The 23749-nt window shown below is 40.3% G+C and overlaps 1 protein-coding gene across 1 annotated transcript in view; it reads left to right on the forward strand.

The window, feature by feature from the left end:
• The first annotated feature begins 6124 nt into the window (after nt 1-6124).
• LOC134801174 (dosage compensation regulator) overlaps nt 6125-23749 on the forward strand; it is a 30231-nt gene continuing 12606 nt past the window's right edge. Inside the window, exons 1-15 of the mRNA XM_063773720.1 lie at nt 6125-6301; nt 6424-6566; nt 7018-7161; nt 7548-7795; nt 11004-11177; nt 11831-11910; nt 12382-12573; nt 13525-13742; nt 14335-14483; nt 14798-14924; nt 15768-15917; nt 17180-17327; nt 17882-17988; nt 18436-18669; nt 19207-19362. Coding sequence (XP_063629790.1) covers nt 6226-6301; nt 6424-6566; nt 7018-7161; nt 7548-7795; nt 11004-11177; nt 11831-11910; nt 12382-12573; nt 13525-13742; nt 14335-14483; nt 14798-14924; nt 15768-15917; nt 17180-17327; nt 17882-17988; nt 18436-18669; nt 19207-19362 — 2346 coding nt within the window. The 5' untranslated portion in view covers nt 6125-6225. The remainder of the gene's footprint in view (nt 6302-6423; nt 6567-7017; nt 7162-7547; nt 7796-11003; nt 11178-11830; nt 11911-12381; nt 12574-13524; nt 13743-14334; nt 14484-14797; nt 14925-15767; nt 15918-17179; nt 17328-17881; nt 17989-18435; nt 18670-19206; nt 19363-23749) is intronic.

Genomic DNA, 23749 nt, shown 5'->3' on the forward strand with positions numbered 1-23749 from the left:
CGTACCTTGTCACAGTGACAATCAATATGAAAGTCGCTAGAGACCTCATATTATTGTCACTGTGACAAGGTATAAAATGGGTCATAAATTAAAATTTTCGACTGTACAAGGATGAATTAAAAGTTCAAATATGAATTTAAGTTTAATATTAACTTTACGCATTATTTATAATAGGCGTAGCGTTTAACCATTCGACTGCTAAAGACATCATATGGCGCGCGCGACTACAGCTTAATATCAACCTGCATTTCGACAAGGTATGCGAAGACGCGCCGCGCACGATGGGCGTTCAACGGGTTAAAGGGTTATTGTACATCACTTTTGTAGTTACATGCACTTTTCAAAACATCTTTGTGGTATGTGTCCTTTAAAATCAATGTATTGTGAGAATGGTAAGTCTTTAAGACCGCCACGACCATTTTATATAACACGCAAGAATAAACTTTATTTAAGTGACATAAGGTTCATTTTATATTTCAATCTTTGTCGGCTGTGCCCGCCTGGCGATCAAAAGGTGAAATGTAATTACATACTTTTGCTGTAGTATTTGTTGCTAATAATAATAATTATAATTATGAGCTTCTTAACCAATGAATTAGCCTTGGTTACTTGGCTCTAAAATTCGGCTGATGCCATATAAAACAATTATTATTATAAATGATCTGGAAAACATTCCTTATTTATTTTGATTTTTTTCTTCGGAACATTTGGGCTATGAGTATAATAAAAACAAATATATTGTGCCTTTGCAAAAAAATTATATAATACACATAACAGATTATAATAAATTACAATGCTGTATAGTTCGTTTTTTTAGCATTAGAAAAAAGGTAAACAATCTTGAAGTGTCTTTTTATTGAAAAACACTTGAAAAATAACTCACGGGAAATATGTAACAAATTATGAATCATATACGATTATTTACATTCTTTTGCTTTCATAAGTAATAGTTACTGATTTTTAAAAAGCGTTTTTCAATTAAAAGGCATCGCAAGATCGCGTAGTCTTTTTCTAATGCTAAAAAAACGAACTATAACACTGTTACCATAATTTAGATTTTGGGATACACAAAAACGGCTTCTCTAAAGTCGACAAAACCTTATACAATTATTGTTATTTTAAACTGGCCACATCTAAACTTACATTTAATGCTTATTATTGGTTAAAACTATTTAACGAGGTCATTACTTTTAATATGGCACAGGGATGAATTATTTTCTCATAAGAGTCATAAGCAATAATTACATATCTCAATGTAAACCCTTTGCCGCCTCAGTCACATATATGTGACTGTTTACATATAGAGTCGGACCAATATAACTATGCATGGCTTTGCAATGAAAAAGTGTGGCAATGTCATCATTTATGTCAAATTTCTATGAAAATATGAATGGCATTTGAAATGAAAAAGTGTGCCAATGTCATCATTTAAATATGTTAAATTTCTATGAAAATATGACGTTTATTATGACATTCCCTTTTTTCTATTCAAATCGGTGCAAACTTAGCTAGAAACTTACCACATTAAATTTACCATAATAGCAAAGAGAATAGAGTGTATAGAGTGTTACTGTCATGATAAATTATGTAGCCACAGTACATTTAATGCCATCTGTCGACAGAATATTAAAACTGTTAGAACGCCATTTGACTTTGATCCCTTTTTTTTTCACTGATATGTGTTAATTAATTAAATATTGAAATTAACCCCATCAAAGGTTATGGCGTTCGTTCGCAAAAGATTGCAGCATACCTTTGGCCTACTGTCGAGTAAACTGAAAGTCGTAATTAGATTCCAAAAAAAGTAAGACAATGTTGCCACTGCAATAATTTGTTTGTAAAATGGTAAATTCCTTTTTATAAATAAACACGCGAAGATAATTTATTTATTGGTAATTTTACTCCTACGATTTAAAAAAGTACTTATTTTTACATAAATACGAGACGCGCTAGTAAAAAGTGGCAACATTGTCTTACTTTTTTTGGAATCTAATTACGATTTTCAGTTTAGATGGCGTTAATTTCAATTTTTAACTAATTAGCACATATCAGTGAAAAAAGAAGGATCAAAGTCAAATGGCGTTCTAACAGTTTTAATCTTCTGCCGAAAGATGGCAGTAAATTTACTGAGGCTACATAATTTACTTTGACAATCCGCCTCTATTTCAAATACTCTTTGATAATAGCTAGTGGCGGTAAATGGGTTAATATTATTATTTAGTTAGTACCTAGTATAACGCAGCTTTGCTCTCCTATGTCAAATTTGGTTAGAAATGTATAATTGTATATTATTTTAGTTCTAATTGGTTATCCTATATCACATTATTATTGTTTTTATACATAAATGTAACCTGAGTAATAATGTAAGCATACAAGTTGGCTTTTATAATATTAAAAATTGGTTTTAAAATTTGGGTTATAAATTATAAAAATTGTTAAACTGGGAGGAGTTTCGCGAATTATTATTGGCAAAAAGCACTTTAATAATAATATAATAGTGTACTTTTTTACATTAATTTCATGTTAATTCTATGTTTACATATTACTCAGGCTATTTTCTAAGTTAAGTAATAACTACCAGTACATGTAACATAATAAAAAAAACTTCATTTACCTATGTATTGTACAAAATCCGCCCTAGTATCTAATAAAACATCTTCCTCTGTTGCTATATATAACTTTAGTCATTAGAGTATGGTAAAGGATAACTCACACTAGAACGGACCGGGTCCGGGCTTAGGTGTCCGACACTTCAGTTTTCTATAGAAATCATCACGCGATCACCGATCATCCGTCATAGAAAACGAAGTGGCGGAAGCCTCGACCCGGACCCGGACCATTCTAGAGTGACTCATCCTTAGCGCCACTTGCACTATTCCACTAACCAAGGGTTAACCGGTTAAACCGTTAACCCAGTGTCAAATTGTACTGGTATCCATGATAACTCCAGGTTTAACCGGTTAACCCGGTTAAGATGGTGCAAGTGGCCCTTAAAGAGTATAATATATTAAAAAACATCACTGCCGTTGCAAAATTTACACATGCTATGTTTAACAAGAATAACACTATTTATTATTGTTTCAAAATTATCGTTATATTCCACTAAAATGTGTCCGCGGCTGGCCAAAACCTGTCACTTTGTCGCTTACCATAAAGACGAGATTTGCTTGTATCTTTATACAAATAACCTGTCAAAGTATCTTTGGGGGTTTTCAGAAAAAATTGTACCATTTACTTTTTTTCGAACAACCATCAACTTTTGGGTTATTTAGACTCAGAATCACGAGTACTATTGAATGAGACTAAGAAAAAAAGTGTCCCCAGTTTTTCATACAAATTTTGGGTGTCAGTTTTGTAACGGTCCATACAAAATGTACCTATGTGAAAATGCATTACAAAACTGACAAGTTTCCCGGTCGCGGACACAAATAGTCATACTAAAACAAAGATACAATATTATTTAGTTTTTTGAATATTTATGTTATTGTCTCTCTCATTTCAACTAAGATTGCTTTCTGTAGTGGAAGATAGAAGATTATATAGATAAGGCGTAATCTAAAACAATAACTAGTGACAGTTTTGGTAGATATTTTGCTAAACTTGGAAACCAAATTACCACGCTCTTCAAATAAATATTGAATATGTAGTCATACAAAAATAAACACAGAATACGCAAATATTTTTGCACTTATACGTATTTACAATTAGTAGACAGAAAAATATTACATAAATGTATATATATATCTCAAAGATAAGATTCTTAGTGCGAAAATGGGTGTATTTCCATTTGTCCCCGCCGGGCACAGATGGGAATAGTAGGCGCTTCATATGCTTAAATCATTCCTATTTGTCCCCGCCTCGTGTATGGTGGCGGTCACGTGGGGCGGGGAGAAATGGGAATAAACCCGAAAACGTCTTACCCTACCATTTTCGCTGACAACGACTTAAGGCCCATCGTATACAAAAAGTTGGCAGTTGAATTTGAATCAGACGAGCAGGAAATAAGGTTTAATTTCGTTTCTTTTAAAATAAAATTCGACGTTACAATAGTGAGTATTATATTCTTTGGTTACAATTCAATATGATTTATATGTCTTTGAAGTACAGCTTGGCAAAAAAGAGTAGAAATTAAAAAGTGGCAACACTAGTGTGGTCTCGTTTTCTTAAGCCCCCTCCAGACTATTCGCGTGAATCGCGGGCGAAGCCGCGAACGCGAGTGTGGAGTCGATTTTCGCAGACAGTCTGGAGGGGACTTTATATATATTGGTTTGAAAGGGACGACACTACAGTGTTGCCACTTTTTAATTTCTACTTTTTTTTGCCAAGCTGTAAGTGTACCAAGTTCAGACAGGGTATATCGGAGCGCCCAAGGTGTTCGGCTCATTGTCATCAAGACGCTAATATAGAGTGTGTGTGCGTGCGCTCTGATATATCTGATGGAGGTTGGACCATCGGCCTTAGGAGGATAGATTATATTACACAGATATTATGTATTATATAGGCAATTTGGAATGGGCGACTTCGGGGGTGATTGTTTGATTCGCAAATCACATTATTTTGTTTAGTATGTGCTAGTGTTTTTATGTATTAGTGTTTCCAATAAATCATTTATAAGTTTTTTCTATTACTGTGTTTTATTCCTAAACTTTACCACTGTAGGACTTCCTTCAGGACGCTATTATGCGGTAGATAAAGAAGTAGGTATATACACATTTGATTATTTACCTCGTCATCATCTTTCTCGTGTTGTCCCGGTATTTTGCCTGGGCTATGGCAGAAGAATATATGGAAAGAGAATTGGCATAGCATAGGCACTAGTTTTTTCGAAAGCGACTCCTGACCTACCACTCGGAGAGGCCTAGGCCTTATTGGGGAACATCTGGTTTCCTATCGAAATAATGTAATGACACGTATAATTTCCGAAAACTCATTGGTCATACGAGCCAATTCCCATTTAAAGAATGTCTAGGTATATTCTGTAAATGGGACCGAAGTTCGCTGATTTCTCCGAAACCATTAATTTCCGTTGCACTAAATGGGGGAGAGGGTTAATTTAATTCGCTAGCTCTGTCTTAAGCCCGCTCCACACTCGTGCGCGAAGCCGCGAACGCGAGTGTGGAGTCGATTTCGCTTATCTACGATCTCGACTCCACACTTGCGTTCGCGGCTTCGCGCCGCGATTCGCGCACGAGTGTGGAGGGGGCTTCACACCTAGTCTAGCTTTGCGGCGTTTCGTTATTTGCATAAAATTTATCAAATATACTCTGTCAAACCATTTCCGTCAGTAGAAAAGAGCGGCAAATTAAAAAAACCGGGCAAGTGCGAGTCGGACTCGCGCACGAAGGGTTCCGTACCATAATGCAAAAAACGGCATTAAAAAAACGGTCACCTATCCAAGTACTGACCCCGCCCGACGTTGCTTAACTTCGGTCAAATATCACGTTTGTTGTATGGGAGCCCCACTTAAATCTTTATTTTATTCGGTTTTTAGTATTTGTTGTTATAGCGGCAACAGAAATACATCATCTGTGAAAATTTCAACTGTTCGTGAGATACAGCCTGGTGACAGACGGACGGACGGACGGACGGACGGACGGACGGACAGACGGACGGACGGACGGACAGCGAAGTCTTAGTAATAGGGTCCCGTTTTACCCTTTGGGTACAGAACCCTAAAAATGTAGGTGCGAAGAGTTATCGTCTTAACGACCCATCGAAAATTTTTGGCACCTTTTTCTACCGACAAACTTGTTTGACCGTCTATAATTTATGAATATAATAAATCTTTCATTTTATCAATCTGTTTCTTCATCAACTGATGGTAAATATAGCTGGTCAAGCAAATCTTGTCAGTAGAAAAAGGCGCGAAATTCAAATTTTCTATGGGACGATAACCCTTCGAGCCTACATTTTTCAAATTTGCCGCCTTTTTCTACTGACAAGATATATTTGATAAGTTTTAGAAAATAAAATATGTATCGCAAAAAGTTTATTTCATTCACGGAACATTTTTAGCAAAACGAAACGCAGTTAACCAACAATGACACTAATGACAGTGACAGCGTAAGCGTAGCAAAGCGCGGTGAGGCGGCGAACGAAAGCGTCTTTCCTCCATTATCCGTAACTGTGAAAATCAGAATTCTTTAGCATCTACAGTTGTGTCGATTCATAAGTGTTTAGTGTACTATCTAGCATCCTATAACCGCCTTAGCGGTATCATCCACGATGGACGTGAAGTCTTTCCTACATTCTTGGTGCGCCAAGAAAAGTCTCAACCCGACTTTCGACGTCCGTGCCACAGGTATTGATCACTAAATTCACTAATACAATTATGCTTTTGCTGTTTCTTAGGCTTAGAGTTTAAATGTGATCGCGTACGTTGTTAATAACAATAATGCAATTAATTCTAACCTTATTCTTCAGGGCCGAAACATCGTCAGCGTTTCCTCTGCGAAGTCCGTGTGGATGGCATTTCTTACGTGGGCGCCGGTAACTCGACCACCAAGAAAGATGCCCAGATGAATGCAGCCAAAGACTTTGTGAATTTCTTAGTCAGGACTAATCAGGTAATTATTCAGTTTTTGTAAAATATTCTTTATTTTAATATTGAACACTGTTTGTCGTTGGTATGTGAATGGATAATGAATATCAAAATTATAGGGTAACACAATTTTCAGAAGCCCATGCTAAAAATATACATTTTTTATGAATTAAGTAGTACTTATATAATTATTTTCTTCTGCATTTTGTATGTGCATGTGTTATTTTTTTTTTACTCATGTTTTATTCAGTACTTACCATCATGATCCTCACTTTTATTAGGGTTTTTACCCTTTGGGGTAAATACGGGACCCTTTTCCTAAGAACCCTTGGTGGGTGAGTCCAACTCGCACTTGTCTGGTTTTCTCCACACATTCCGTTTGGAAATAAAGTTTTAATTTTCATATTTATGTTACAAGTTACCATATTAAATTTAAGTTACATGAAACAATAAAATCTACATATACATTTAAACAGGTGGCTGCAAATGAAGTGCCCGAGGAGGTGAGAGTGAAGACAGAGGACAATGGGGCCGGTGGTAACAACTTCGGCAACAACGGGAACTTTGGTGGTGGCGCCAGCTACCAGGGACAGGAGCCCCAAAGCAGACCTGTTTTCCAAGTAAGATTATTACTTTCCTGGCAATAAGCAATAAATGTAAACTTTGTTTAGTGACTATTCTATTTTTATTGTATTTATTAATATTTAGTTGGAGATAAGAAATATTTATTGATTAATAAATTAAAACAGACAATTGAACTAATATTTAAAATAAAGAAATGCATTTTGCTATTGAAACAGCAGCTTGTACTTAGTAGAAGCCCCTATAACAAATAAGGTATTAACCCCTTAACTCTCAGGGGTTTTAATTTAATTTTTCAGCATAAAAAGGAACTTACATTTAAAGTTAAACTCTAAATCATCAGTGGTAAGTGTGAACTTAGTCTTTTTTAATGGTCCCAACCAACATTTGTCTTAACTATGAAACTTTTTTTTTCACTCTATAGGAAGGCATGGGTCCGGAAAGCATGGGCCAAGCATACCAAGCCTACGGAGGTCCCAGCCAGAACTTCACCTACATGGACCGGCTCCAGCAGCAGAAGAACGTGGAAGAAGCCGAGGACCTGGACGTGAACGCCAGTCTCCATGGCAACTGGACCATGGAGAATGCTAAGTCGAAGCTTCATCAGTTCATGCAGATGAATAAAATCAATGCGGACTATGTTTATAAGGCTGTTGGGCCTGATCATACCAGGTTTGTTGAAATACAGGGCTTAGAATCGTTATTTAAACTAAAATGGGACTTTATTGCGTATTTACTTTTATTATTAAAAGCAGTGGTGACTGAGTGGATATGACGTCCGACTTTCAATCCGGAGGTCGCGGGATCAAATCCTGGCAGGTACCAATGAGTTTTTTGAAACATATGTATGAAATATCATTTGATATTTACCACTAGCTTTTCGGTGAAGGAAAACATCGTGAGGAAACCTGCATACATCTGTGAAGAAATTCAAAGGTGTATGTGAAGTCCCCAATCCGCATTGGGCTAGCGTGGGGACTATTAACCCAAGCCCTCTCGCGCATGAGAGGAGGCCTGTGCCCAGCAGTGGGACGTATATAGGCTGAAATTATTATATATACTTTTATTATGTATCCTGAGCATAATCTCACGCTATGAGCGTAATATCAAGATAAATAATAAAAAAATAAATGTAGAGTAAGACCAAGCTATGTTCGCAGCGATTTTGTTAGCCTAGACAGTGCAAGTGTTATTTTGATGAAATGATGACGTTTAAATAACACTTGCACAGTTTGGGCTATCAAAATCGCTGCCAACTTAGCTTGGTCAAACTCTATGCAATAAGCAATAAGTCCTCTTTTAGTACTAAAAAATGAAACATGTGTAAGTGTAATCTTTTGAGTTATGCTTATAAGCCATTGGTTATTCACATTTAATTGAAAAACCAATGGCTGGTTGTTATTTCTGCAGGAAATGTGGTCAGGCATGACTTAAAATTAAGAAGTCAAGCTTGACATGAGAAACATGGAGACATTAACATTTTAGTCTGATTTTGACATTGTTAATGATATCAGGATATTACAGCCGATAATTAGATCAACAGTTTTTTTTTATAAAGTCTCATTGTATGGAACATGCTAACTGTGTAAACAAGCCGCCATACTGAAATCATCATTCAGTGACAGTTTCAATATGGCGGTTTGTTTACATAGTTAGCAAGTTCTATAGAACACTTTACATATATGTACGATTAGTGATTACGATTGCGTCGCCAAAATTAATACCTAGTGAACCAAACATACCAACAGTCAGCGTCAAAAAGAAGTAATTCGTACATTGGTGTTTTTTCCGTGACTTTAACTTTTTTGTACGTAATTTGAAAGTTAATTCCATGCACAACAAATAACGGAAAATGTAACAATGGCTAACTTATCTTTCCTAATAACTTAATTTATTAAATTGCAGACAAATTTAAGTTTTAATCTATGTATGTACATTTTTTTAAATCCATCCCTATTCTATTAATGATAGTAAATTTTCGGTTGGAATAAGGGCCTTATTTCAATAGCCCATGGATTTCTAATTGTGCAATGCCTGCGTAATAAGGCCCTAATAACTAAATTGGACAGTGTCTTGATGTTTCTGAATAACCTCATTAAAAATGTGAGGCATGTATTGCAGAGTTTAAGCAATATATACTTCACAACAATTTATTCTTATGGCTGGAGTTGATGATACAAATCTAAGACAATCAAAAATATTCATTTAATGAAATTATGAACATTTTTAGCAAAACTACCGTTTGCAATAGTCGTATAAAACAAGATGAAAAATAGCATTATATGTTACTTTTTTATTGACTACTATTTTGCGAGATTCACGGAGAATAGAATAGAATAGAATAGAAAGTTTTTTTATTGTTTATCATTTTTGTTACATACAATTATGTCCGCCAAAGGGGTGTGTTCTTAATGTAATATGTCTTAAAGATCTATACATTTATTTTATGTCGTGTAGCCAATTTACAGCTCACAGGAAAGTAATGTACTTAATTACACTGTTTATTATATTTTATTATTTATCACAAAAATTTTTATTTTAAAAGATGTTCCCTCGAGGGTAGGCTACTTTTACTCACGTATTTATGTCTATCTTTTTTACTGACATAATCTATTTCGCCGATTCTGTTGCTGTACATCATCGGGTTGTATTGACCGTACTTAACATATTGTGGACCAGGGTTCTCTAGCCCCGGGATGCACAAATTATTCAGCTTATCTAGCATGTCTCGGTGTAAGTCATGAAGTCTAAGATGCCATGGGTCTTCATCTAGTAAGTCCCATAACATTTCTGTGGGTATTGAACGAGGAAACCCTCCCGCAGACTTAAGAGCCATGCGGTATTGCCTTTCAAGCGTTAAAAGGTTCGTCTTGCTTACTCTAGGGAGTAGTTGTACTATTCCATAGTCTAGTATAGGCAGGAGACATGCCTGAACAACCTTTAGTTTGGTTTCTATGTTTACATTGGAGTAGTAGCCGATTATAATTCACGGAGAAAGACAATGATGGTTACCAAGAAAATTAAAATTCGAATTTAAGTCTATCTCTCACTTAATTTAAGTGACGCAGATACAGTACAGTGTCGATCAAGCTTTCGATTAAAGAACTGAATATACGTTTGTAGACTATTTCAAATGGTAACAATTTTATGAAATTGTTCATAATATCCCTACAAAATCAGAAGGTTCAAATTGATTGTCTAAGATTTGTTTTCAACGCAGGTAGAGCTATTTACATCGAGAAGTCATGCCTGACCAGACTTCCAGAATGTACTACATTTACTCTGCAACGTCTTCGTCATTTGGGGGTGAGTTGTGTGTAGCGAAAATATTTGATTAATGATTAGTGTAGGGGAAAATTACGATATAAGTAAAATTTTAACTGAATTAGTTTATGGTAATTTTTTAAATTTCCCATGGTACTAATGAGTACACGCCTCCCAGGAAGATAGGCTTATCCTTTCCCGCTTCAAAATAGCATTTTGAATGTAAAAATAATTATCTCTTAATGTCGGTATATGGAGTGTCATCGTTTTTCCCCTGGACTTTTCATTTTAACTATAAAACTCCCGTGAGACTTGAACATATTTTTTTTTAAACGGGTAACTCACGTTGGATAATCTTCTTCTCGGAGCAACGACCCGCCTTTACTGGTTGAGGACGCGACGTGACGTGTGTGTTAATAATACGTGAGCAACCCGTTTAAAATAATTTTAAATATGGACTCTTCATGTTCAAATTTGGAAATGTTTAGTTTGTGTAATCTTGTGCGTCTTGATAAATAATTTAAGTAGTGTCTGAACTACATATACTGCATACAAATACAGCTTTATTTCCCATTGTTTTCTGCACATCCGCTACACAAATTTCTATATTTAACAGGAGTTTTTGCTGCGAGATGTCGATCTACGTACGCCAACTGGGCCGCAACGTGACGGGCCGAGAGACGGCCTCGAACAAGCAGACTGCCAGCAAATCCTGCGCTCTGTCTCTCGTACGACAACTATACCATCTTGGCGTTATTGAAGCCTTTAGCGGGACTCTGAAGAAGGACAGGTATGGATTTACACATAAACGGTCTCGAACAAGCAAACTTCCAGCAAATCCTGCGCTTTGTCTTTATGGATTTGCATGTATAATAGGATTTGGATGTATTTCTGCTGCAAGATGTCGATCAACTTCCGTTAACGTGACGGGCCGAGAGACGGCCTCGAACAAGTAGAGCAGACTGCCAGCAAATCCTGAGCTTTGTCTCTTGTACAACAACTATACCATCTTGGAGTTATTGAGGCTTTTAGCGGTACTTTAAAGAAGGAAAGGGCTCGGGCTACTGTACATTTTAACCTCATACTCCGTCGCGATATCCGCCCGTAGAAAAGTGACATCTGTAGCATGGTAGGAACCATCGGGAAAAAGCACGCGTGATTTCGTAGAAAAAATATTAGAAAGAAAGACGCAGGGTCGCCGTGTGATAGGGCATTAATCATGAAAACCGTTTAGTTATACTCCAACACCAGGCCACTCTGGCTGGGTCGCCATGTAATATGGGGAGTCTATTGAGACAATAATTAATGTTTTTTTTGGCAATATTGTTGCAACAAATGCAAGAAAATTCATTTGTTGCACCAATATTTTATATATACCTACTGATTATTGATAAATAGAGGATAATTCATATGATTATTTTTAACATTAAATTATGTTTGCAGGTCTAATGAAGGCAAAATGAAGCCGCACCCAGTGGCTATTAGTCCTGAGCTGGAGCAACAGCTAGATAGCACTTTACAAGGTATAATTTTGAATTGTAACTCTAACAAACATTTTTGTAATACTACAAGTTTCAAAACCATCTACGAAGGTGATATGTTACCTACAGTCAGCAGCAGAAGTTGCTAAGCGGGCGATGTGTTCAAAATTACCTTGACACGCTCTTATTCTCTTAACAGTAAAGTCGCGTCAAGATAATTTTAAACATCTCGCCCACTTAGCACTACTTCTGCTGCTGATTGTACCTATCAAACTTAGTAAATTTGCAGTGGCAATACTGAGGAATCTTTGTAATTAATCTGAAATTTTTAAAGTAGGCAAATATTCAACTTTTAACCCTAGAACCGTTAAGTAAATGAATCCCAGAGAACATCTTAGCTGAAAAATTGGCTGTTTCATACAATTTTTTTCTTATTTTTGGGATTAATGCCACAGTAAAAATTTTTTTGTATGATCTGTTCTGTTAACTTAACTATTTATTTCTGTTCTCCAGAACTCGGTATCGAACCTGTGAACGTAGACACAGCCGCAAAGCCGGCAGATAACGAAGGGCAACCCACCGGCGTGACCATACTACAAATGGATCGCGTTCGAGCCATGCGCGAGGCGCGCCCAACGCACGCCGGCGTCGTATCATGGTCGCCGCCGCAAGCTAACTGGAACGCTTGGACTGCCTGTAACATTGGTACGTTGTAATATAGACTCTATACCTTTGTAATAAAGTAATAAGGTTACAAATAGATCGGTTTCGAGTCGTGCGCGAAGCGCGACCAACGCACGCCGGCGTCGTATCATGGTCGCCACCTCAGGCCAACTGAAACGCTTGGACTGCCTGTAACATTGGTACGTTGTAATATAGACTCTATACCTTTGTAATAAGGTCACAAATGGATCACTTTCGAGCCATACTCGAGGCGCGCCCAACGCACGCCGGCGTCGTATCATGGTCACCGCAGCAGGCTAACTGGAACGATTGGACTGCCTGTAACATTGGTACGTTGTAATATAGACTCTATACCTTTGTAATAAGGTTACAAATAGATCGGTTTCGAGTCGTGCGCGAAACGCGACCAACGCACGCCGGCGTCGTATCATGGTCGCCACCTCAGGGCAACTGGAACGCTTGGACTGCCTGTAACATTGGTACGTTGTAATATAGACTCTATACCTTTGTAATAAGGTCACAAATGGATCACTTTCGAGCCATACGCGAGGCGCGCCCAACGCACGCCGGCGTCACCTGGCGTCGTATCATGGTCACCGCCGCACGCCAACTGGAACGCTTGGACTGCCTGTAACATTGGTACGTTGTAATATAGACTCTATGTCTTTATAATAAAGTTGTGGCGTCTCTAGCTGTCGCTATCGACGTCGTGCCACAATAATCTAACAGATGGCGTTAGGGAGCTAGAACGCAATTAGTTAGAAACCTACATCGCGCTTACGAAGTTTCAAATGTCACTTACTATATATACTCCTTCTGACTACCTCTCAGTGGACCTCGGTCCCCAGGCATAACACCCGCATGGAGAGAGTACTCTCTCCCTCTATCTTTCCTACATTGGTGACCCTGACGTGATAGAGCAATAGACAAATAGATAGGATAGATTTTATAATAACTAATTTCGTTCCACAGACGAAGGTCCCTTGGCCACAACCTCTCTCGACGATATCAGCTCTGACCTCGAGCGCAACCATCGAGACCTCTGCCAGAACAGCCAACTGTATCAGGAGAGCATGAAAGAGAGGGATAATCTTCCTGTCTTCGCTATGCGGTCCACCATTATGGAGGCCATCAATGAGAACCCCGTGATCATCATCAGGGGGAACACCGGTTGCGGAAAAACCACACAAGTAAGGACACCTGAGGCCCATTTCTCGAACGGTATTAATCTAATATTATTAGTGTGTTGCCATGACAACCCATACGATTTGACAGTTCGTGGACTAATAATATTAGTCTAATACCGTTCGAGAAATGGGCCCCAGGTGATAGAAAAGTCTATAGACCAGGGTTCTAAATTATGAAGTAGTTATACTCCTTGATAATTATTACGATTACCAGAGGCTCTGTGAGCTGTGCATCTGCCGAACCCCCGAGGCTCCACCATTTAAAAAAAATGTCCTAAAACTGAACCGACAAAAAAAATATGCTTAGCAAACCTGTTTACAAGATTTCACGAGAATCGGTTGAGAAATCTACTTGTAGAGAACAGTCAGACAGTCATATGAAAGGATTTTTGCCCAAGCTGAGGCAGAAACCTTCGCTATCGCTCGGTTAATGAACAAACTTTAAATTAAAACTAAACTGTTTTAAAATTTAAAATCTCCAATTTCTTTGTCCGATGTCAGTGCGTCTCACTCTCTCATTAAAGGAAAATGTGAGACGCAATACACATTGGATAAAGAAATTGGATAGGTGGTAACCTATCATGTATTTGTGCAGGTATGCCAGTTCATTCTGGATGACTACATAGCGAGCGGTCAAGGTGCCTGGGCCAACATATGCGTCACCCAACCACGAAGAATCTCTGCTGTTAGCGTCGCTGAGAGAGTGGCGTCTGAGCGGTGTGAGGAGCTAGGGAACAGTGTTGGGTATGTTGGAATAATACATTATTGTATAGGCCGGGAAATGGCAATTCGTGAACGAGATTCGATTTGAAGTTGAGCCCGACAAAGATACGAATCCACGAATTGTTATTCCTGCCGAGGCATATAAGCATAGCGCTTTTTTCCAAACATACGAGGAAATAAGATAAAATAAAAAGCATCATTTGAATCGAACCTTCACGTCAAAAACTTCAAAAACAATTTTAGGATTATAAATATGATTCTGTGTATAGCCAATAAAATTTCTACATAGCTATGCTCTATAAGTTGTAAATTTGATTATAATTTTTATTCCGCAGCTATTCCGTGCGATTCGAGTCCATATTGCCAAGGCCGTACGGTTCAATTATGTTCTGCACCGTGGGCGTACTGTTGAGAAAACTCGAAGGCGGATTGAGAGGAGTCAGCCATGTTCTAGTAGATGAGGTAACTGATACTTATATTTATTCGTGATTTTATATTTTAAATAAAATATTTTAAATATGGTTTATTAGCTTTCGTCAGTTCCTTACACCACTTTATGAACATTCAGGTTCTACTTATATTTATTTCAAAGTGGACTATATTAGTGAACATAAAAGTCAGAAATATGCATTGATATTTTCTTGACATAATCATGTGAATTCGTCGGCTAAAGTCGAAAACCTTGTAACTTCCCCGGATGAGTTAAAACTTTAAGTAAGTTGTCTAAGTTTGCAAATCTCTAATATAGGGTCATCCATTAATAACATCACACGAATTTCTAGGTTTTTTGCCCCTCCCCCCCTCATTGTCACACTTGGTCACATTTGGCAAACCCTAGTGTGACGTCACTATTTTTCAACGAAATCGGCAAATAGAATTAAGTCGGTTGTATACTTCGCCGGTTGTAAAATTTTTAAAAAGAAATATTAGTAATTTTATAACCCAAAACTGACTAGGAAAGAAAATTAAACGAATAAAAATGATTATTGAGCGATAAGACCGCCTGTCGTTATCTTTATTGTCTTTGTTTATGTTACTGTACATTTATTGTAAACTACGAGTATGTGAGGTGTGCAATAAAGAGTATTGTATTGTATCGTTCCAAAAACTTGTTATTTAACTGTACAGCGAATTAAATAATTTGAATAAGTTAAAGTGACGTCACAAAGTTTGTGACTCCCCTCCCCCCTGTCACAACATGTAACATTTTCTTGACAATTCTCTTTAAGCTAAGGCAAAAAATACCCAAAGGTGTTGTACATTTTTATATGTTACCTGATTACGTACCTGTGACCTGTTACTCAGGTCCACGAGCGAGACGCAGACACCGACTTCGCTTTGATTCTGTTGCGCGACATGGCGCATACTTACCCGGACCTTCGCATCATTCTCATGTCAGCTACGGTTGATACAACACTGTTTACCAAGTACTTCGGCAACTGCCCCGTTATTGAGGTAAATTACACAGGAAACTCACATTTGTCTAACTATCGAGCTCGTACGTTCTATAAGTGCATGAGCGAGATGCAAGGCTGACTTCGCCCTGATTCTATTGCGCGACATGGCGCATACTTACCCGGACCTGCGCATCATTCTCATGTCAGCTACGGTTGATACAACACTGTTTACCAAGTACTTCGGCAACTGCCCCGTTATTGAGGTAAATTACACAGGAAACTCACATTTGTCTAACTAACGAGCTCGTACGTTCTATAAGTGCATGAGCGAGATGCAAGGCTGACTTCGCCCTGATTCTATTGCGCGACATGGCGCATACTTACCCGGACCTGCGCATCATTCTCATGTCAGCTACGGTTGATACAACACTGTTTACCAAGTACTTCGGCAACTGCCCCGTTATTGAGGTAAATTACAGAAAACTCACTTTGGCCTAACTAAAGAGCTCATACCTTCTATAAGTGCATGAGCGAGATGCAAGACTGACTTTGCTCTGATTCTATTTCGTGACATGGTGCATACTTACCCGGACCTGCGCATCATTCTCATGTCAGCTACGGTTGATACAACACTGTTTACCAAGTACTTCGGCAACTGCCCCGTTATTGAGGTAAATTACACAGGAAACTCACTTTGGTCTAACTAAAGAGCTCGTACCTTCTATAAGTGCATGAGCGAGATGCAAGACTGACTTCGCCCTGATTCTATTGCGCGACATGGTGCATACTTACCCGGACCTTCGCATCATTCTCATGTCAGCCACTGTTGATACAACACTGTTTACCAAGTACTTCGGCAACTGCCCGGTTATTGAGATAAATTTACACAGATACTCAATTAGATCTAACTAAAGGGCTTAATTTCTACAGGTTCATGAATGAGATGCAACATCGACTTTGCCCTGATTCTATGGCTTACCCGTTACACCTTAGAGTCAGATCAGCACTCATGTAAAGTACTGATTTTGAAATGTTTTAAAGGCACATAAAGCCAGGGACCGTTACCGGTATAACTAAAAATCAAAATATCTCATAGGTTTCACATTATTTCTTTGATATTATAGAATAGTATTTAGGTAAGGATAATGATTGATCAGATTAGCTAAATTAAGTGAAAAAATATACATAAACAACCATGATACCGAAATTGAATACCGGTTAATTTGTATGAAAAATATACCGGTATTCGGTCCCTGCATAAAGCATGATTTTTATTTTGTGCTCAAAAAATATGTTTGACATGTCTGTCTGTATCAACAGGTCCCTGGACGCACGTTCCCAGTCCGCCAGTATTTCCTCGAAGACTGCATCGAACTGACAAAGTTCGTGCCTCCCGTCGACTCCAGAAAGCGGAAAGCGTCAGGAAAGAAGGCCAATAAGGAAGATGGAGACGATGATGAGGATGAAGGTGGGTTTAATAGAAGATGGAGGTGGATCTAGTATAAGTAGGTCCAGTAGAAGACCAAGAACTGACCAAGTTGAAAACCCGTCGACACTAGAAAACGGAAGGCGTCAGGCAAAAAAGCTAACTAATAAGGATGATGGAGACGATGACGAGGATGAAGGATTTTCATGCGGTTTTCACCTATCAATAGAGTGATTATTACGGGTGATTTTAAGGTACATAATTTGTTAAGGTTTTGTGTCGGGGCGGGTCGCTAGTTGTAATATAAGTCAATTGCAATTCAGTAATGCCACTCGCGGCGCAACGTTATAAAATTGCAATTATGTGTCATGACCCCGCGCTTCGTAACCACGTTATAATTTGGTGTCTTTTACCCCCTTATATTCATAAAACTTTACGGGCCTGTAGGTAAATTTTGTTTTATCCCTTTCAAGTCGAAATGACAGATAAAGACAAACGATTTATAGCTGATTCAGGCCAGTAACGCGTTTATGAATAACGTGTGTGCTAAACAAACCATGCAAAATCGGGTTTCACAACTTTTTGTATATCAATAGGTGTTGGTGTGGACGAGCAGGAAGAAGACTTGAACAAGATCGCTCAACTGGGCAGCGACTACTCACCTCAGACGGCGCAGTCCATGGCCAAGCTCTCCGAGAAGGATGTAAGTAGTGTCCTGAAAAATTGGCCAACATTATGTACTATGACAAACATTACTTCGTCTTGAAAACAGTGATTCTATACCTAATAGATGTCTATCTATATCTAATTCCCATTAATAGGAGAAAGGCTGGAGAAAGGCGACTGTTTGGAAGTTATTTTTTTTTTATTGAGAAAGTTTAGTCTAGTATTAAAATAAAAATATGTAACTTAGAGCTTTTTTAAGTGCCCGGTTACATTATTTTTTTATTTGCCAACTTTTAGAAACAGAATTGTCTGGCTATAACAATTTCTCTTCACTTTTTTTTTTATTTTAGGGCTTTGCCGAATCCGACTCGCACTTTACCGGTTATTATTTAATTGTCGGCACGGGCAAACTTGACCATTATAAAACAAATTGGTACCCAAAAAACCCTAAAAACGACAACCATGACACATTTAATTTTTCCAGCTAAGCTTCGAGCTAATCGAAGCCCTGCTGGTCTACATCGGTTCCCTGAACAGCGACGGCGCCGTCCTGGTGTTCCTGCCCGGCTGGAACCTGATCTTCGCGCTGATGAAGCATCTCATGCAGCACCGGCTGTTCGGGGACCAGTCGAGATACGTGATCCTGCCGCTGCACAGCCAGATACCGAGGGAGGATCAGAAGAAGGTGTTTGTTACGCCGCCGCCTGGCATTATTAAGGTGAGGATATAATAGTGTTTTTAAATACCTATGTATCTGAACACAGGGGCAATGAAAATCACTCCAGAAATGGATCACTCCAGTGTAGGTATATGAGAATTTCTACAGAAATATACCGCTTTTTGCTCTTAAGTGTTTGTATTTATTTATCAGAAGTCAAAACGAGTACTCTTTATTATAATCTCATTTGTTCTCGTAATTTCTATCAAATTAAATTGAACCTTATGACCTCGTAAGACCAGTGATTATTGGAGACTAGAGAATGCGATCCCAAAGAGAGGATCAAACCAGAGGACTTTATCTCATTTACACAAGTGATCACATTTCTTTTTGTTTTGTCTTGACAGTACACTACAAGGAAATGTGATTAATTTTAATATATGGCGCCATACCGCATCATGCCCTAACGCATTCACTGCTAGGGGGCGTGGCCTAGGAACAAACTTGTATGACGGTGGACGCACATGTGCGTCGGGGGCAGTGAATGTGCTATTCTATGCTTGTAAGTGATTTTTATTCATTTACTTTCACCGCCAGGTTATCCTGTCAACGAACATCGCTGAAACTTCGATCACCATCAATGACGTAGTGTACGTCATCGACTCGTGCAAGGCCAAGATGAAACTGTTTACGTCACACAACAACATGACATCATACGCCACCGTGTGGGCCAGCCGGACTAATTTAGAACAGGTATGACGGTGTTGTGATCATGATCAATGACATGTACGTCATAGACTCGTGCAAAGCCAAGATGAGATTGTTTACGTCACACAACAACATGATGTCATACGCCACCGTGTTCCAGCCGGACTAATTTAGAACAGGTAATTTTGACCTCAAGGTCGTCTTTCGACCGATACATTTAAAACGAGGAAAAAATTATCCACCCTATAAGTTGGGAGACAAATATAAAGCTTGACATCAAGATTTTCTTACATAACGGTATACGTGTACTTACTGTAGATGCCAGTGGTATTTACTTCATCACTTAGTGCCACTTGCACCATACCACTAACCCGGGGTTAACCGGTTAAACCATTAACCTAGTGTCAAATTGTACTGGTAACCATGGTTACTCTAGATTGAATCAGTTAACCCCGGGTTAGTGAATGGTGCAAGTGGCCCTTAGGTGTGTAATTGGGTGAATCAACTTTTAATCCTGGCGGCTTAGCACGGTCGCGTTTTTATCCCCTGTCACCATGCCTGTCACGTTCTAACAAGTATGTAAGGGGCTGTCCATAAATTACGTCATCGATTTTTGACGATTTTGGACCCCCCCCCCCCCCCCCTATAATCATCCAAAAATCATGCATCAAATGACCCCATTTCCTCCTACTTCATGCTACCGTCATCCGATGTCCAGACCCCCCCCCCTCTAATTTGAAATGACGTAATTTATGAATAGCCCCTAAGTGCGAAAGGGACGCGCATAGTGATAGTCGATAAAAATGGAACTGTGCTGAGCCCGCTGGTCTCCAGGGTCACTCTTAAAATACTAGTTATTTCGTATTTAAATGAACCAACCTTGAATTTTTTGGTAGGTATAAGGCCTTTCCATAATGGGACATCTACTAAGCACGTTTGTAGAACATGGTACAGCAGCTCTTCCAAGAAACTAAGCTACTTGTCGTAAATAGCTATTAGGGTTCATGTATGTGTTAAATTAGTCTTTGCGTTTAGGTTGCTATTTTTACTTTTGTATATCATGTTTTACTTTGTGCTCGTATATTATGTCAAATGAATTGCGTGGAATGTTTTATATCTAGTTATAAGTCTAGGATTCATGCTCCTTTCATACGTGCTTAATATTGTACCTATTTATAAGTCTAGGATTCGTGCTCCTTTCATACGTGCTTATAATTAACGAGATTGGCAAAAATATACATTACTGACTCTGCATGATACACCCACTAGTTGAAGAAGGTACCAAACGGCCTTGTGTTTTACTATATAAGGCAGATCCGATTCGTGGCTTATTCAGAGATATCAGAGACATCAAGAGAGCTTCACTCATACCAGCCTGAACACTCTCCAAGTGAATAAATCAAATATATGTGTTTTCATTTCACACAACACATATACCGGTAAATGGAGGTATAGCGGACTTCGAGACAGCACAGCGGCCAGCGCGTTCCAGCGGCGAGTTTCTACGCTTCTCCCAACGAACCCCCATCACGAAAAGCTACAGTCTACACTCCACAGTTTGGTCCTTTTGAAGCCGGATGAAGATAGAAAAACGTACGCGCTGAGTTTCAAGCGACATAGCTTAACTCAGACATCAAGATAGAAAAACGTACGCGCTGAGTTTCAAGCGACATTGCTTAACTCAGACAGCAAGAAAGAAACAAGTACGCGCTGAGTTTTAAGCGAACGTTGCTTGACTCAGACGGCAAGAAAGAATAAAGGACGCGCTGAGCCTAGAAGTTCGCTTCGGTTTAGACCCAAACCCTATACCTTTCCGTAACCCATTTACCGGCTTGCCGGACGGACCGTGCAGCGTCGTAGGACCACCTCCGCTCACGTGTCCTGGCAACTTTCGTTGCAAGTGTCACATGGTTGATGCCCACACACTGCTTTCGAACGTTCTAGGCATAGCACTTTGCCATTGCGGGAGATTCAGTGCCACGAGGGATCCACGCTTAGGGCACTGACGTTGCGCACGGCAACGGTCAGTCATAGGCATAGGCAGGTCAAGTTAGGGACCCCCCGCGTGTGTTAAGTGAAGTGGTTCCAGCCAGAAAGATGTCCGAAAAGGAAGAAAGGAGCCTACGATCACGCACCAAGGGCCCACCTGCGCCCGCACCGAACATGGATACCCCTACCCCCTCGTCTGGTAAGACTACGTCCAACGAGACTAATACGTGGAGCAAGGGCACCAGTGGCAACCCGAATGCTACCGGTGGAACCGAGTCGGTACACTCGGAGACGTTAGATGCCACCGTAGTAATTCGTAGTAGGTCGAATACGCTAGTGAATAAAGACACCGATGCGCCGCCGCCGCCGTCGCGGGCGCCGTCTAATCGCGAATTAAAGAATCGCAAATCGGTTAGGGAACGCGACAATAAATTGTCGGTGCTAATGGCCGAGCTCGAGGTTCATAAAGCCCGTCTAGTCGTTGCTAAGACCGAGTCCGACACTGCCAATTTACGGCTGCAGGTTGCGCAATTGAAGGCGCAGTCTCGCGGCGGCAGTGACGCGACCGTCGAAGCTTCTAAGACAGGGTCCGACACTGCAAATTTACGGCCGCAGGTTGCGCAACTGAAGGCGCAGTCTGTCGGCAGCAGTGACGCGACCGTCGAAGAACGTACTAGAAGTTGGGTAGAACGACAAGCTAGGTTACAGCACGAGGTCGCGAAAGAAAACGTTAAATTCCCGCCGCCGAAAAAGACCGCGCAGCCGCCGCCGCGTGCAGCCGCCGACCGGGCTAGCAGACCGCCCCCGCGCGTTTTAGAGGTACCGCACGGTACCTACGCGCCAATGTACCATAAACCGCCGGAATTACCTGCATTCGGCGGAGATATCACCGAGTGGATATCATTTAGGGCAGAGTTCGAAGATACGTCGCCCATGTTTAGTGCCGTCAATAACGTCAGTCGGATTAGGCGCGCACTTAAGGGCGAAGCTCGGACGGCCGTAAAATCAATAATGTACACAGTTCAGGATCCGTACGAGATAATGGAAGCGCTGGAACGGCAGTTCGGCGACCCTGAGGAGATTGTTCTTACGGAAATTCATAATGTTAAACGCATGCCGCGTTTATCCGAAGACAATTCGAATATAGCCTCATTCGCCGCGCATGTAGCAAATGCCGTCGCCACCATTAGATCCTTGCGTCAAGAGAAATACTTGCACGCGCCTGAGCTCGTGAATAAAATCGTGGATAAATTAAATCTGATAGTGCGCTATGAATGGGCCAAATACAGGCAGTCTAACGTAGAAACACCCGGGTTAGTAGCAATTTCCGAGTTTCTTAACGAAATTAGTACTGCGGCCAAGCGCGTAAACCGACATAAGCCGTCTAACCGATCACGGAATGCAGTGAATGCGGTTTCCTCTGTGCACGAACCGAGAAGATCGAGCCAAGCTCTCTCTGGGTCTCGTGCCCCCGCGTTCTACCGTGATACGTCTAATAGATCGCGAAACGCGGTAAACGCTGTGCGCGAACCCAGTCGATTGAGCAACGCTCTCGCTGGGTCCGGCGCCCCCGCGTACTCTCGCGACGTTAGTTCGGATTCGGAGTCAGATTACCACGAAACGTACACGCGTGATACGTCTAATAGATCGCGAAACGCGGTAAACGCTGTGCGCGAACCCAGTCGATTGAGCAACGCTCTCGCTGGGTCCGGCGCCCCCGCGTACTCTCGCGACGTTAGTTCTGATTCGGAGTCAGATTGCCACGAAACGTACACGCGTGATACGTCTAACGGGTCACGGAATGCAGTGAGCGCGGTTTCCTCTGCGCGCGAACCCAGAAGATCGAGCCAAGCTCTCTCTAGGTCTCGCGACCCCGCGTTCTACCGTGATACGTATGATAGATCGCGAAATGAACGAAACGCGGTTTCCTCTGTGCGCGAGCCCAGTCGATCGAGCCACGCTCTCGCTAGGTCCCGCGCCCCCGCGTCCCTTCGCGACTATAGTTCGGATTCGGAGTCAGATCCCCACGAGTCATATACACGTGATACGGGAAATAGATCGCGTACTAGTAAATCAACTATAGCTCAAGTAAAGCGCCGCGATGGTAATTTAAAAAAGCCAGCGTCAACCGGAGCTAAGCCCCAGCGGGAGATATCGTCTGTCTCTGTCTCGCGCGATGCGTGCGCCATATGTAAGAACGGCAAAGAACACAAAGTTAGCGAGTGTTCGAAATTTCTAGCCGCGACTATATCTGAGCGATGGGACTTGGTGAAGGGTACTAGAATGTGCTATAGATGTTTAGGCGCGAGTCACCGTACGCGTTTTAAATGTAAATATGTCGCGTGTGGCATGAGTCAGTGCGAAGCCGGACATAATAAACTATTACACGGATTAAGCGCGGCCGCATCCGCGAACGGTAATAGTGTCCCGGCGGCACCTGCAG

This window comes from Cydia splendana, chromosome 21 (assembly GCF_910591565.1).
Source record: "Cydia splendana chromosome 21, ilCydSple1.2, whole genome shotgun sequence".
Classification (NCBI taxonomy): domain Eukaryota; kingdom Metazoa; phylum Arthropoda; class Insecta; order Lepidoptera; family Tortricidae; genus Cydia; species Cydia splendana.